This window comes from Embiotoca jacksoni, unplaced genomic scaffold (assembly GCF_022577435.1).
Source record: "Embiotoca jacksoni isolate LCO1_2020_lvr unplaced genomic scaffold, fEmbJac1.0.p SCAF_13, whole genome shotgun sequence".
NCBI classification, from domain to species: domain Eukaryota; kingdom Metazoa; phylum Chordata; class Actinopteri; family Embiotocidae; genus Embiotoca; species Embiotoca jacksoni.
In genome coordinates, this window is record NW_027185263.1 from 8,524,794 (window position 1) to 8,539,007 (window position 14,214).

The 14,214-nt window shown below is 37.0% G+C and overlaps 2 protein-coding genes across 2 annotated transcripts in view; one reads left to right on the forward strand and one right to left on the reverse strand.

Moving 5' to 3' along the window:
• Positions 1-14,214, reverse strand: part of rfc3 (replication factor C (activator 1) 3) — a 197,519-nt gene that overhangs the window by 70,859 nt on the left and 112,446 nt on the right. The window lies entirely within an intron of this gene.
• Positions 1-14,214, forward strand: part of rxfp2a (relaxin family peptide receptor 2a) — a 34,763-nt gene that overhangs the window by 16,835 nt on the left and 3,714 nt on the right. The window contains exons 6-17 of the mRNA XM_069146227.1: positions 384-455; positions 1,120-1,191; positions 2,666-2,737; positions 4,182-4,256; positions 4,875-4,946; positions 6,006-6,077; positions 6,934-7,008; positions 8,818-8,889; positions 9,228-9,299; positions 9,453-9,682; positions 12,566-12,711; positions 13,496-13,591. Of these exons, the coding sequence (XP_069002328.1) occupies positions 384-455; positions 1,120-1,191; positions 2,666-2,737; positions 4,182-4,256; positions 4,875-4,946; positions 6,006-6,077; positions 6,934-7,008; positions 8,818-8,889; positions 9,228-9,299; positions 9,453-9,682; positions 12,566-12,711; positions 13,496-13,591 (1,126 nt within the window). The remainder of the gene's footprint in view (positions 1-383; positions 456-1,119; positions 1,192-2,665; positions 2,738-4,181; positions 4,257-4,874; positions 4,947-6,005; positions 6,078-6,933; positions 7,009-8,817; positions 8,890-9,227; positions 9,300-9,452; positions 9,683-12,565; positions 12,712-13,495; positions 13,592-14,214) is intronic.

The window sequence follows — 14,214 nt, forward strand, 5'->3', positions numbered from 1 at the left end:
AAAAAGCAGAGGCACAACCAGATCCTCACCTCCATTTGTGTGATTACATTTTATATAATATTTGGTTAACTAAACTACAAACTAAAGTGCATCTTTGTATGGAAATGTCAATTAGTGTTGGTTAATTAAATGTATCACAATTTTAACAATAAATATTTTGATAATAAATGAAAGTCCTTTGACATTTTTATATTGGCAGGCTCTCAATATATTTTACCAGGACAATTATAACTTTAACAACATGGTTTTATTCGCTTCTCACACTCTTCTTATGTCAAGAACGTGTGTATGTGTGTGGAAATAACATTTATTTGAACAAGTGAGATCAGTGACTACAGTGTTAAAATTCCAATTGAATGACAATGTTTTTTTTTTTTATTTAGATTTCTACAAAACAACAGCCTCAACCTCATCTCCAAACACGCCTTCAGTGACCTGCACAGTTTAAAGAGGTTGTAAGTATCCTGTTTACTTCTTTAAAATTCATTAATCGGCCCTGAAACAACAATCTGGATTTTTTTTTTTTTTTCTTCCCCTTTCAGTTCACTTTATTTTTAGTTTCTCTTTCATATGTTGAAAAGCAAATTGTTTTTTGGTTTTATTGATTTATTAATGTAGGGTGGTTATTATGAGAGATGCAACTCAAAGAGACATTTTGAAGTGGTTATTTCTTAAACAGAGGAAAGCAATTAAAAATGACAGTAAACACTGCAAATCTGAGACTGCGCACATAATTAAATGAAATAAACAAAATGTTTATTGGAGGCCACAGATGCCTGCTCAATTTTGTAACTAAAACCAATGTGTCATGTTTCCAGATTACTCAAATAAATGCAGTAAGGTCTGGATATTTAACTTGTTTGAACCACAGTGATACATTCTAGATGTTGTCTGCAGGTGTGCACTATGGGCTGCAACAAGCATTGCCAATTTTTTGTATTACATTTTTCAAGTCTTTAAAATGACAGCCACTCAAGCTCCCAGTAACCGAGGTATAACTATCAGCTCATCAGCTCATAATTTCAGCTCAACTGTGTTTTGTGTGTTACTTTAAAACATAAGTGTTTTATGTATGTTTTTGATGTCCCTTCTCTTTCTGTGCTTTGCACACTTTCTCAGGTTTCTCAGTGAGAACTTAATATCCTCCCTTAGTCCTGGTGTGTTCAGTCATCTGCATCAACTAGAGTGGCTGTGAGTAACACATGCACAGACACACACACACACACACACACACACACACACACACACACACACACACATGCACGTACACACACAAGCATCTTCAGTACACATAATTGTTATTGTGTACCGTTTTCTACTCTGCTTGAGTTATGTCAGATAAATGTAGAGAAAGGACACTGTGGGACTGTTGAAATATAAAAGACCACATTCAAAGACACACAGAGTAGATTTTGCAGTTGTTTTGTGTCAGTGTGGGATATTCATGCTCTGTTTTATCTGGTTTTACTTTTAAAGATCCTCTCCACATATGCTTAAAGATGTAAGATACTTTACACTGAATAATAATAATTTATTATTTAGTAATAATTAATTCAATTTACCTTATAAAGATCCCATGTACTCCTTCTTGTGCAATAAAACTAAAATCTATAAAATCTATAATTATGCAGTACAATTCATTTCCAAACTTTAACTGTTGGACGCTGGACGTCTCATACTTCATTGTAAAATCCATTCTCAGTGTAATGCACCATAGGTTTCAAGTTTCCACATCATACTTGTGAAGTTGAATTGGACCAGGATCGGCTTACAAACTCTTTGTGATGTCATCAATCCGGCTCAAAAACCGGCCGCTTAAAATCTGATTTTCAATGTGCACAGAGAAACTTTCCGTCGTCAGCGGTTGAATGTGAAAAAAGCCTTTGAGTTTTCTGCACAGTGAAGCTCAAACATTCAACTGTCGGAACAAGAAGAAACACATATTTTATGAGTGAAGGATTTTGTTTTGTTTTCATTTGAAATACAAATGCTTGCTTTATCCATAATAACGTCTGGATTTCCTGTTAAATTTGTGGTTTAGGTTTGTTCCTAAAAATAAATCCTCCCTGATGTCCTTGAAATCAGCGGAGTTAACAAAATGACAGAGAACTGCAAGGGTTTATTGTCACCCAGAACGAGTAAGCTAGATTCAGCTGTCGAATGAGTTTAAGTTTTTCCATGGAATTACATGTCAATGCACCATGAAACAAATACAGTATAAGTTTGTCTTCATCTAATGGAATTAAGAGCTGTGGATCATTTCAGGTTTGTTGTTGCTGTCGCTCTCTACCAGTTCGAAGAAACTCATCGGTGATACTGTGCTCTTCAGTGCTCTGGGAAACCCAAATGTCAACCAGCTGCAAAACAGTAGACCTAATGTTACTGTATATGAGAACTTTTGGAAATCTGATTTTTATGATTTTTCTTTTTGGTCCCACTCGGAACAATTGGCCAGAAAAAAAACAAAAAACAAAATCCAGAAAAGAAGTACTCACCAGAAAGCAAAGCAAAATGGGGTTATTTGGGTTTGAAAAACACAGATATTTAGATTAAATACAGAGTGGTATTAATCTTCTCGTCTAACTCTTAGCAAGAACATGAAGAAGACTGTTGTCCATGATGTCAAATGACTGCATGGTTTAAAATGTTTGCTTTTTTATGGCAGGATGTTGGATCATAACCCGCTAAGCAGCTTGTCCCAGGACACCTTCATTGGGCTCCAGTCTCTCCTGTACCTGTGAGTTGCAATGTTTTTTTTTTTGTTTGTTACTTTCTTTCATTAAATTCCCATATTTTAGCTTTTGGCTTATTTCTAATCTTAAACCCTCAGAGTTCTCTGTGATAAGAAATGTATTAGTTTTCAGCTGTGTTTATCTGTGCGTATAAAAATCGGAATATAGTTAAGAAAACCAACATTTACTCTTAAAGGATAATTGCGAACTCAGTAATGGAAAATAAGTATTCTAGTCAGACCACACAGTCACATCTATGAGTTCAGTAAACTGTTGGTCAACTTAAAGAAGTGCTTATATGGAATTAAAGTTTAGAATGTACCCCTCGTTCATGTGTTATCATGTGTCTTGTTTGAGTTTCAGGGAATTTCAAATGCTGTAACTTTTTAGGATGTTTCTTTCAGTCAATTTTACTGTCAACACAAAGAACAAATCAAGTGCTTTCATACTTGTTAAATAGCTTAGTTGTTTATAATTTGCAATATTTCACACCTCATTGCACGCCACATCTTATCTCTGCTACAATCATTTTACAAATATTGTGATGGAGTTTCCCCTGGCAGTTTGCTTAACAAGCCATGAAGTCAATTTATCTCTAAATCTCCCCAAAGTCCTCAACACAGAAATGGAAAAAACACTTAAGTCCTAAAGCAGTGGACTAATTTAAAAACAATCACATGTGAACTCTCTTTATTGCCGGTCTCTGCTTCACTGACCTGGATTAACCTTTGCTATTGTTCTTTGTACAATTATGATATAATTCTTTGTTTACGTCCCATCCTTTGAAATGATTGTGTCGTACGTGTCCACAAACTGTCTCTTTTTGACTCATTCTCTCTCTGTTTTCCCGGACATTTTATGCCATAAAGTTTAATCTTTTACCTCATAAACTACAAGTCATATATACCTAGCTTTATTATGGACCTATTTTTCAAAGCAAAGTGTTTTAGACTGATTTTCACATTTCAGGACCTGCATAGACTTGAAAAGAAAAAGAAAAAAAATTACAGCTAACAATTATTGGTTGGTCATTCAGCCTTGAGAGTATAATAATAATAATAATAATAATAATAATAATAATAATAATAATAATAACAATAATTATAAACTTTATTGGTACAGCACCTTTTAAAACACTTTTACAGAGCACAATTATATACAATACACAATCAACATAAAAACGTAATTTTTAAAACTCATTATGTGTGTGTGCTCAACATGAAAAATAGGTCCATAACTTACAGTTAAAGCTGAAGCATTATATTACAAGGTTATGTGGTATTGTTTGCACAATGCACAATATGAAAAAAAATATTGAAAAGATCAATTAAGTTGAAACAGGAAGACCTTTATAGATATATGACAAGAAGAAGCGTGTTTGAGGTGTTATCTTGCTCCTGAACTTCAGCTAAACAGCTTTTCAATAACATGTTCTCCCGCTCTCCTCAGATCCATGGTGAACACCTCCCTGCAGCAGCTTCCTCATCCGAGCTTCTGTCAACACATGCCTGCCCTTGACTGGCTGTGAGTCTGCTCTGACAGTGTCCTTGTGTGTATGCAGGTGTCTAATGCATATGTGTGATTCAGTAGATGCTTTGTGCGCTAGAGAATTCACCAGTTGTGTGTGGATGTGTGTTTGTGCTTGTGTGCATACTCAAAGACAAATGAGACTGGTAGATAGAGGTGGGGTCACATGAGTGTTCCTCCTGACGACTTGTGAGCCATCTTCAGATGATGCCACTCTGCCCGGTCAGCTCGACCAGCTACTTTTAGCCAGTGCTGAATGTACAGCTGAATAAGTTTGACACTCATAATGACCTCATGCTATTTGTCGGTTTTGTGTTTGTGTTTTAGCAGCATGCTCCTGCTCATACTCACTCAACTCATTTAAATTTCAAAGCAAACCATGTCTGTCAGTGTCCGGCTTTCCCACTCTGTTATACCAGGCAAATATTATATTTTATATCTTACTTTATGCTTATTTAGAATAAACTTTGATAGAAGTAAAAGTCATTTTGATCAAATACAATGGACTCACACAGTACTCACTATACATTGTAGTATATTTACATGTGAAGACTTGTATATGTGTCTTGTTAAGTGTACATTTTATGTTACATGTCCCATTTTTTCTGGCCACAGGGATCTTGAAGGAAACCAGATTCAAAGTCTTAACTCATCTATCTTAAAGACATGTAGCAAGCTTGAAGTTCTGTGAGTACTCTAAAATATAATGACAATCAGAATGTTTGAAACACATGGTTTTAGGAGTTTCCAAGACACATACTTGACCTTGTCTTTTCCAAAGATCTTGATATTATAATAACAGGTATTTGAGACGATGGAATTTCAGACCATTATTGCATATTTTTTATGTAATATGCTTCTTTAAACAGATGAATATTGATAGATTTGTTAACCAACACTACAGCTAGTATATTTATTAATTCTAAAACTTTTGACCTGATTTAGTAACCTGCCTCAATAGGACAGCTCCTGTTATTTGTGTTCTTTTTGTATTATAGCTCCATGTTTTTTTTAAAAATAAATTTACTGTTATTAATTATCTGTTTTATTTATTGCATTATTTATTTTTAAGCTGCTACAACAACTGAGTTTCCCCACTGGGATCAATCGAGGTTTATCTTATCTTATTGTGCGTTGTCCCACAACAGCTACAGCTTCCTCAGACTACTCAATTTGAAAATACTTTAGGTCGGTGGTTCTGCTCTGCTACGGAGCTAAGATGTGGGCCATTTAGGGGGAGAAATGTCCAGAGTTTCACAGTGAATTCTTTTTTAATGTTTTGAGTGCTTCATCCAGACAATTATAGTGCACTGCATTTGCAAAACAGCAAGACACACAGATGAAAAGCACTGAACACTGCACTCATTTCTGTCATGTCTCTGCTTCAGAACAAGTGTACAGTTCAGTCACAGTTCACCTTTATGTGTTCAGCTGTCATGTTGACAAGTGAATGTTGTCAGTTTGGTTCTGTAGTTCAGGGTAGCACTTGATTGTAAATATAAAAATGTGTTTAAACAAAATAAGGTCAGAACATTTTAATATACAATATAGAGGCTATTCTTTCTAAAGCAGAGCTGTCAAGTCGGCACTGCGTCAGTGTTAACAGATGTTAATTGGTAATCAATGTGTTCAGATAGGGTAGTTAATAAGATTGCATCCAGTCTCCGCAAGTATCCACCACAGGTGATTGAAAAGCACTTTGCACCATTCAGCATGGTTTCTGACAGCAGCTCTGTCCTGTGTTAGATTACTGATGGACAACAGGATCAGAACAATTCCTGAAAACACCTTCCAGTCTCTATGGAAGCTGGCCGAACTGTGAGTAACAGCCAATTCATTTGCACCTTTGTCATTTAGTTCACATATTCAATTCAGTTTAAATCAACTGACAAATACTCAGGGGATATTAAAATCTTAAAATCTTCTGGAAGGGAGGCAGTTTCTTAATGCTCGTTGAGGGAGGGGGGGGGAGGCGTATTTTTCATAGCATGACTCAAATTTAATTGATTTCGAAACCAGCAGCATTTTCTTATCAGCCTCACACTCTTCTCTAAAGGACCTACTCATGATGAGGTGATTGTAAGGATCTCCCAATCGCCATGCAGTAATAAAACAGTAATAAAAAAGAAGCATTTTCAGTGAAAAGGTTTTGTTTTAACAGGAATCAGTATAACATTAGGATTAAACTTTAGATAGAATATATGATTTAGATTGATATGACATCACACAAGTGGAATATTAAATAATGTATAGGAAAATCAGCAGCTATGAATGAAGTCTCAGAAATCTCTATAAACCATGTTTTTTTTTTTAGACCAGGCTCTCCAGACGTTCATTTAGAGAGATTCAGTGGCAGTGGTGTTAGTGAACAATTTTTTCCTGCTGCGATACTGTCAGTATTTGTCAAGAATGAATTAAAAAGTAAATTAAACCATTTTAACATCATACTTGCATGATTTCCACAGGTCATAATGGTCAGATATGTTTATCATTTTATTTTCTGCAAGTTCTTACAGAAAATAACTTGCAATACAAATCCAATAAAACTGGAGACCCTGCTGTAAGCTTTTGGTTTTGAAGGAGTAAAATATATAATTCTACTGTAATTAATATGCACATTTTTAAGTTTTTTTTCTTTCTGCGGTTTTCCTTTTTTCTCTTTCATCACATTCAGGAATCTGTCCATCAACAGGATCAGGGAGCTGCCAAAAAGCACCTTTAAGGGCCTCTCAAAGTCTCTCCTAAAACTGTGAGTCACTGATGGTTATTGTTATAAATTAAACATATTTTTCAAAACTTTGAAGCCAGTTTAAAATTTACAAAGAAAAACAGTGGTAAATTATCCAGGGTGAGGACATGTGTGTGTGTGTAAAGTTCACATCTTTGAAGGCAGTTTAAAATTTACAAAGAAAAACGGTGGTAAATTATCCAGGGTGAGGACATGCGTGTGTGTGTGTGTGTGTGTGTAAAGTTCACATCTTTGAAGCCAGTTTAAAATTTACAAAGAAAACCTGTGGTAAATTATCCAGGGCGAGGACATGCGTGTGTGTGTGTGTAAAGTTCACATCAGACTGTAATGTTCCACCAGGGAATATGGTGATTCCCCCCTCGACACATTCACGCACGAAAACACAAGTAAACAAGGCATGGAGAAAGAAAGATGATCCATAAAACCACTGACATGGCAAACTTTTATGGTACCATTCAGACACAAAGTGCTTTAGAGACATTACAAAAACATAAAAAAAGACAGAAACAAGCAAAGAAAAAAAAAAAATTTGTAAAAAAACCACAAGGTGGTTGCATGTTTAATTTGTTGGGAAGCCAAACCAAACAATAATGTTTAAATCGCTGATTTGAATGAGCTGCTGCGAAGTTTGTTCCTCAGAGGGCATCAACTAAAAGCTGCTTTACCTTGCTTAGTTTTGATTATGGAAACACTGAGTAAACCTGACAGGTCTGATGCTTCATAACATGCAAGTAAATCAGAGATTCACTTAGGCTCGACACTTTGTTGTGTCTTATGGCAGAGTAATAGGATTCTTAAGTTTTTCCTTTGACAGACAGGAAGCCGGCTCAGTGATTTAGGGACTGGAGAAATATGCTCCACTTTTTGATGTTGTAGGGAATCTGGCAGCAGCATTTCTGATGAGCTGCTGTAGTCTGGTTGATTCTTTTACTAAGACATGTGAAGAAACCAATAACATATTCTATCCTGCTGAAAATAAATGCATAAAGTGAAGCAACGAATAGGTAATTTTGAGGAAAAGTGTGGAGGTTGACAAAATTTCATATGATTTTGTGACATTTGTGCCTGGTTGTATCTAACCAGTCAGTATTCTCTCCTGGTGTTGTTTTCCAATTTGAAATAAGGTGGGAATGTATCGATTGAATTGGTGGGTTCATATTGTGAGAATAATTGGACATCTATTTTGTCTGCAGAAGTGATGTTTGCACCAGCAGCACATAAGAAGTTTCTGGTTTTAATGTCCATGAAGTCACACTGATTGATAACAGTGAATTATTGTCATATTGTGAAGAGCTTTCTTCTAAAGCCTTATTCGACTTTGTCATTCATCTGTAGCCAGACTAAAAAATGCTGCTTTGGAGCAGAATTTGAAGACTGAGACAAACCCTGGGTAAAAGCCTTGGGGTTAACAATTTCCTTACATGCGTTTCACAATGAAGTGCGGACAAATGGTCTCACAGATTAATGCTCTCCCTTCAAAAGTTGTTGGATGTGAATTGACAATTTTTCAAGCATTGCAGAGATAGTTGCTGCAATGCCACAACTCTACTAAAAGGAAGTACTTTTGATATAGGATGTGAGGCTTTGTTACTCTGTTGCGGTCACTGGCATAACTCCATCTATTTAATGTAAGGCAAAGTTGAGTTTGAACTTGTGTAATGTGATTGGGGGGCAAGTAACTGGATGCTGTGTCAGGTTTGATTGAACACAGAAAATCGTCGGCCTGTTTTCTCTGTTTAAAAAGACATCTGGATTTTTGTTGCATTTTATCCTGACAAAATTAGTTGAGTTTGCCGTTTCTTGTTGCAGAAATATTTCCCACAATCCCCTTCTCCACATTCACCCAAGCCACTTCAACCACCTGACACACCTTCAGTCTCTGTAAGTACACACACATGCTCTTCTTTGTCTTTCTATGCATATGATCCTCATTGACATTATACAGCCCCTATTCCGAACCCTAACCAACACAACTACATGTCTAACTCAAAACCTAAATGTAATTCTAACCTTAGTCTATATAACCAGTCTTAACCTCAAAACAGACATTTGAAGTAATGAGGACTGTACAGAATGTCTTCATAATGCAGAAATGTCCTCACTTTGATTTTTAAAATTGAAATTTTCCTTACCAAGATGCTAATTCAAGCACACGCACACTCAAACAAACTGCTTGCTGCAGCCTGTGTGGTGGTTAATCATTGTGTTTTTTTTTACAGGGCGCTGGAGGGGATTGATATCCCTGATATTCAGACTAAAATGTTTCTGCCAATGAAGAACCTGTCCCACATGTACGTACGATTCTTCACAAAGAATCCTGGCACACAAGTGTCAAAACAGAATTCTTAATTCTTAATTTTTTTCACATAGACCCCCCCCTTCAAATTTGATTGATTGTCCTGCTGCCACCCTTCATATTTTTATGTGCTCCTTTTCTCTGCTAGTTACTTCAAGAAGTTCCAGTACTGTTCGTATGCACCTCATGTCAGGTCCTGTAAGCCCAACACAGATGGCATCTCATCTTTTGAAGACTTACTAGCCAACATAGTTCTGAGGGTGTCTGTCTGGGTCATGGCCTTCATCACCTGCTTTGGTAACCTCTTCGTCATCGGCATGAGGTCACTGATACGTGCTGAGAACAACCTGCATGCTGCCTGCATCAAAGTCCTCTGCTGTGAGTAACCACACACTCCTACACACCATAAACTCTCTCAAACAAAAGGTGTACCATAGGCTAATATCAAAATGCTGTAATTAAACTAGCATCTGACCTTGCATGTAGGGGTATCCTAATAGAAAAATAACATAAATTTCACATGTGAAAAAACACCCATGATCACATGTGGCTTTGCACGTGTCAAACTTAAATGTGAAAACATGTTAAAGCCACATGTGAAATATTTTGAGCACGTGCTAGCACAAGTGAAACGTGTATTTTTCTCATGGGACATTTTCATGGTGTAATATGTGGATTCCCATTTGAAACCTATGGTATTACGTGCAAAACCTACATAATTATATGTGAAAATCTATGGTGTTGTATGGGAAATCCATGTATGTTCCAATGTAAAACACAGACATTTTCAAATGTGAAACCCATGGGAATATACTGTATATGGCACCTGTGGTGTTATAAAACGTATTGTCATATGTGAAACCCATTTATTTTCCCATGTGAAACATATATTTATCTATGTGAAGTCAGTGGGATTATCTGTGAAACCCTGTTTAAACCTAGGCTAGTGATCCCAAATGCAGACGTATTATGGAGGTAGGGAAGCAGTTAAAAATGTTTATGAAGCGCCATGCTGTAAAAAGGAGTGACATATTTTCCCCATATTATCATGTGTTGCAACATGTGGACACGTTTCCTACATGTGATCACGTGTCCACATTAAGATAGACATGGAAAATATAGGAAATGTACGGGATTTTTCTGTGAGGCTAGAGATATATTTCAACAACAATCTGTTCTGTGAAAAAGCATTGGAGTCTGTTGGCCTCGGTTCTGACGGAAATAATGTTCTCTCTTTCAGAATTTCCACGAATGACATAGTAAAAGTATATAGGCAGTTATGAATGATGATCAGGCCAGAAGGCAAATAAAAATGGAGGCTGTTCTCTTGTCACAGATACGTCACTGCCAAACTTTAAAAGCTAATTGAGTAGTAGTAATCTGATGGGGGGGGGGGGGGGGGGGGGGGGGGGGGGGGAGGGGGGGGGGGAGGGGGGGGGGGCAATAAAAGTGCTCTTGTCCAAACTGGTGAAAAAAATCAACCACATGTTTGTCACAAGTAAAAAAAAAAAAAATCTGTTGTTAAATGAGGCACAAAACTTCACCATTTCTGGTCTTCCCAGTGCCTCATTTATACTGTAAGATTGCAATTATCAAGCCCAGGAAAAAGGAAAAGGCCTCACACTTGAGGATACCTTACCTGCCTTTTTAAGCAGCAGTCCGATTAACATAATTTGTTAGGCAAGCAATAAAGAGTGAGCTGCTTGTAGTTTGCAGTGAATAGAAGCCAATAGATCGCCTTTTTTTAGGGGCATTAACACACTGAATTAAATTCTACGTGTGTGAGAAATGCCTCTGGAAATATTAGACAAGAGTGTTCAAGGTAATACTTTTGCAGCAGTTTTGTACTATTATTAACATGTCCCTAAATTGGTCAGGGAAGTGATTTGTGGCTTTGAGTGGCCCCTCTCCGGTCTTCATGGCTGACATTTGCCTCAGGACCAAATAGAAAGTGTTAGCATTGTAGTTGCCTGTTATTCTTACAAACATTGACATCACTATAGTTTTAAAATACATACACAGGGCTGTATTAATGCAGAATAACACTGCAAGGGTCAACTGACTCAATACTACTATCTGTCTTCTGCCTTTGTAACAAGGGGAAAGTGTGCAGTATCTCAATGGGGTTATCAAGTAGGGACCTCCCTTCTCCGGTGTTTTGTCAAGTTCGGCCCACAACACTTGGGGACGGCTCAACCGCAGTCCAGGTGTCCCAGAACTACTCCCCTCAATACTCACACCCACATCTAAACTAGTATAACTTGTGCCTACATACTTTGACAAGGTTATCTTTAACGAGTGACTTCATGTCAAAATAGATTTACACATTGTTGACAGGTGTTTTATTTGTGTTTGAGAAACGAAAATACAAATATTTTAATGCTTACTTGCTTTATTACCTGTATGAACTCTACCAGAAAAATATTGCAATATTTACAATTACGGTATTTAAAAAGGATCAAAAGAAATTTTTGAATTTCCAGAGAAAAAAAGTCATATTCTAACTAATAATTACACATTATTTGCTGTATAAACCAAAGCTAAATACTTCCAAAGATAAAACCGTTTTAACAGGGTGGAAGTGTATTTAAAACGGCTTTTCTAAAGATAATCCTTTGTCTGCCTTTTAATTGATATTTTGGACTTCTCTCCCTCTTCATGCGTGAAGTGTTCCCTGTCTTTGTCTCAGTTTCGTACTCTCCGTTGGTTCTTTTGTGTCAGATTTAAATATGTAACCTTGCCACTGTTGAACACTCTGTTGCTCTTCTTTCCTCCATCTGAATTTTGTACAGAACACCAGGCTTCACTGCTTTCACTCTGCTCTCGAACCTTTTTTTCATATAATATATTTTCAAACAATACTGCAGCTTCAGCCCTTGAAGAAATGATATGTTCATATGTTTTATCTTAATATTCTTATTTTTGGTTTTTCATTTGTATCGTGCAGGCTTTAAGCACAACCGGAACATTAAAAAGTTTCTCAAATTTCAGAAACTGTCATAATGGCTTCCTTAATTCTTACTTAAACCCAATTACTCACCTATTTTCTCACCCATCCACTCACCCACCTGCATACAGCAGCCAAACATACATGTGTTTCCCATACACATGGATACTCTTGGCTTCTCTCAAGAGTAAAAATAATGTTGTGTTTTTGAGAAATATTTGTTTTGGTTACAGGAAGCACAGATGGACTCAATCAGCAAAGTCCCGCAGGGCACATCTCTCTGTAACTGGACTCATCTGTGTCTTATCGTCCAGGTGCAGACTGCCTCATGGGTGTGTACCTGTTCTTCGTTGGAGTGTTTGATGTCAAGTTCCGCGGGCAGTACAATCGCAATGCCCTGCTGTGGATGGAGAGTGTGGAGTGTCGGACAATTGGATTCCTGGCCATGCTCTCCTCAGAGGTACTTTAATACGCTGTGTATTTCCCACTCGCAACCACACGCACAAACATGCATGCAGATAGAGACGCACTAATCAACCTTGAAAGATGAAACTTGTGAGACACCAGAAACAGCGTTTACTTTTTAAGCTGCTGGTAGCACTCTAGTCTCTTAAACCTGTGTGTGAATGTTTTTCTCCCCCTTCACCAGTGAGAGTAATTACAAAAAAGTAATTTAAAAAGTATGCTCTTATCACAGGCTACTGTTGCAGCTGTATAATGGTGGATAAATTGTGGCTAAATTGTGAATGGCAAATCAAATAGAAGGCATTACAGCTCCCGTGAAATATCTTGTTTCACTGTCTGAATTTAATCCATTTAGTCTGAAAACAAGCCTCGAGGGATTGCACATTTTTTATTAATTTATCCCCTTTCAAATTCCCATAGGACCAAATGCAAAGTACATTTAATCTGTATTGTGTGAACCTGTTTGGCAAGGATTTATATGTAACAGATTTATTAAACATTACAGCACTATAGCTTTAAGGTATAGAACTGCACTTTCCCTTTTCTTTCTTCTTCAAGTCCTTTTAGGGTTGTTAAAATAATCTAATGCCTCACTGACTTCAGCTTGTTCCAGCTCTTTATTACCTCTATATATTGTTTACACTGTGAAATGTTTCTGTCGTTCCAACTTTTTCTCCTTTAAAAACAGGTTTACATTTTTACACTTGAAACCATACAGACATGACAGAACGGAGCCAACAGATATTTTGTTTTATTTATAGTGAGTGTTTTTCCGTCAGGTGTCTGTTCTCCTCCTCACCTACCTGACTCTGGAGAAGTTCCTGGTCATCGTCTTCCCTTTCAGCAATCTGCGCCCAGGGAAACTTCAGACAGGAGTGAGTTACACAATAAAAAAAAATGATGCAATAAAAGCTGCATTTCTACAGTTAACTAATTCGACTGCATCCAGAGTTTGTACTGCTCACTTTAGTTATTCTGTGTGTAGAATAACAATACAACCTTATGGCATGAAAACTTTGGATTTGTTTTTCTGTAACACAACCCCAACTCCAAAAAAGTTGGTGCACTGTGTGAAATGTAAATACAGACAGAATGCAATGATTGCAAATGCAAATCCCATAAGCCAGTATTTTATTGCAGATGGTTCAGTAAGTCTTCTGCTGAGCCAGGACACTTTGAATGACACTCAGTGGCTTTTGCTGTGGCTGCATTTAGAAATGACAACAAAACAGATCATGAATACTGCAAGGTAGAGCACGAAAAGGCTTTGAATGTATGAAGCGCAATTTTAGATTTAGGTCAGAGGGTGGTTCACAATGCCAGCTATATTTTTAGACTGCAAAAATTGGTATATGTTACACTCGTATTGAAGGACTTTGTTAGTCATTATACGGACTGAGAGAATCAGCCAATCAGAGCCCTTGTTGTGGGCACGCCTATAACACATGTGCTTGTTCACGTTGTTCGCTGTGTCACTTATCCATGTGTGCGTTCAGAG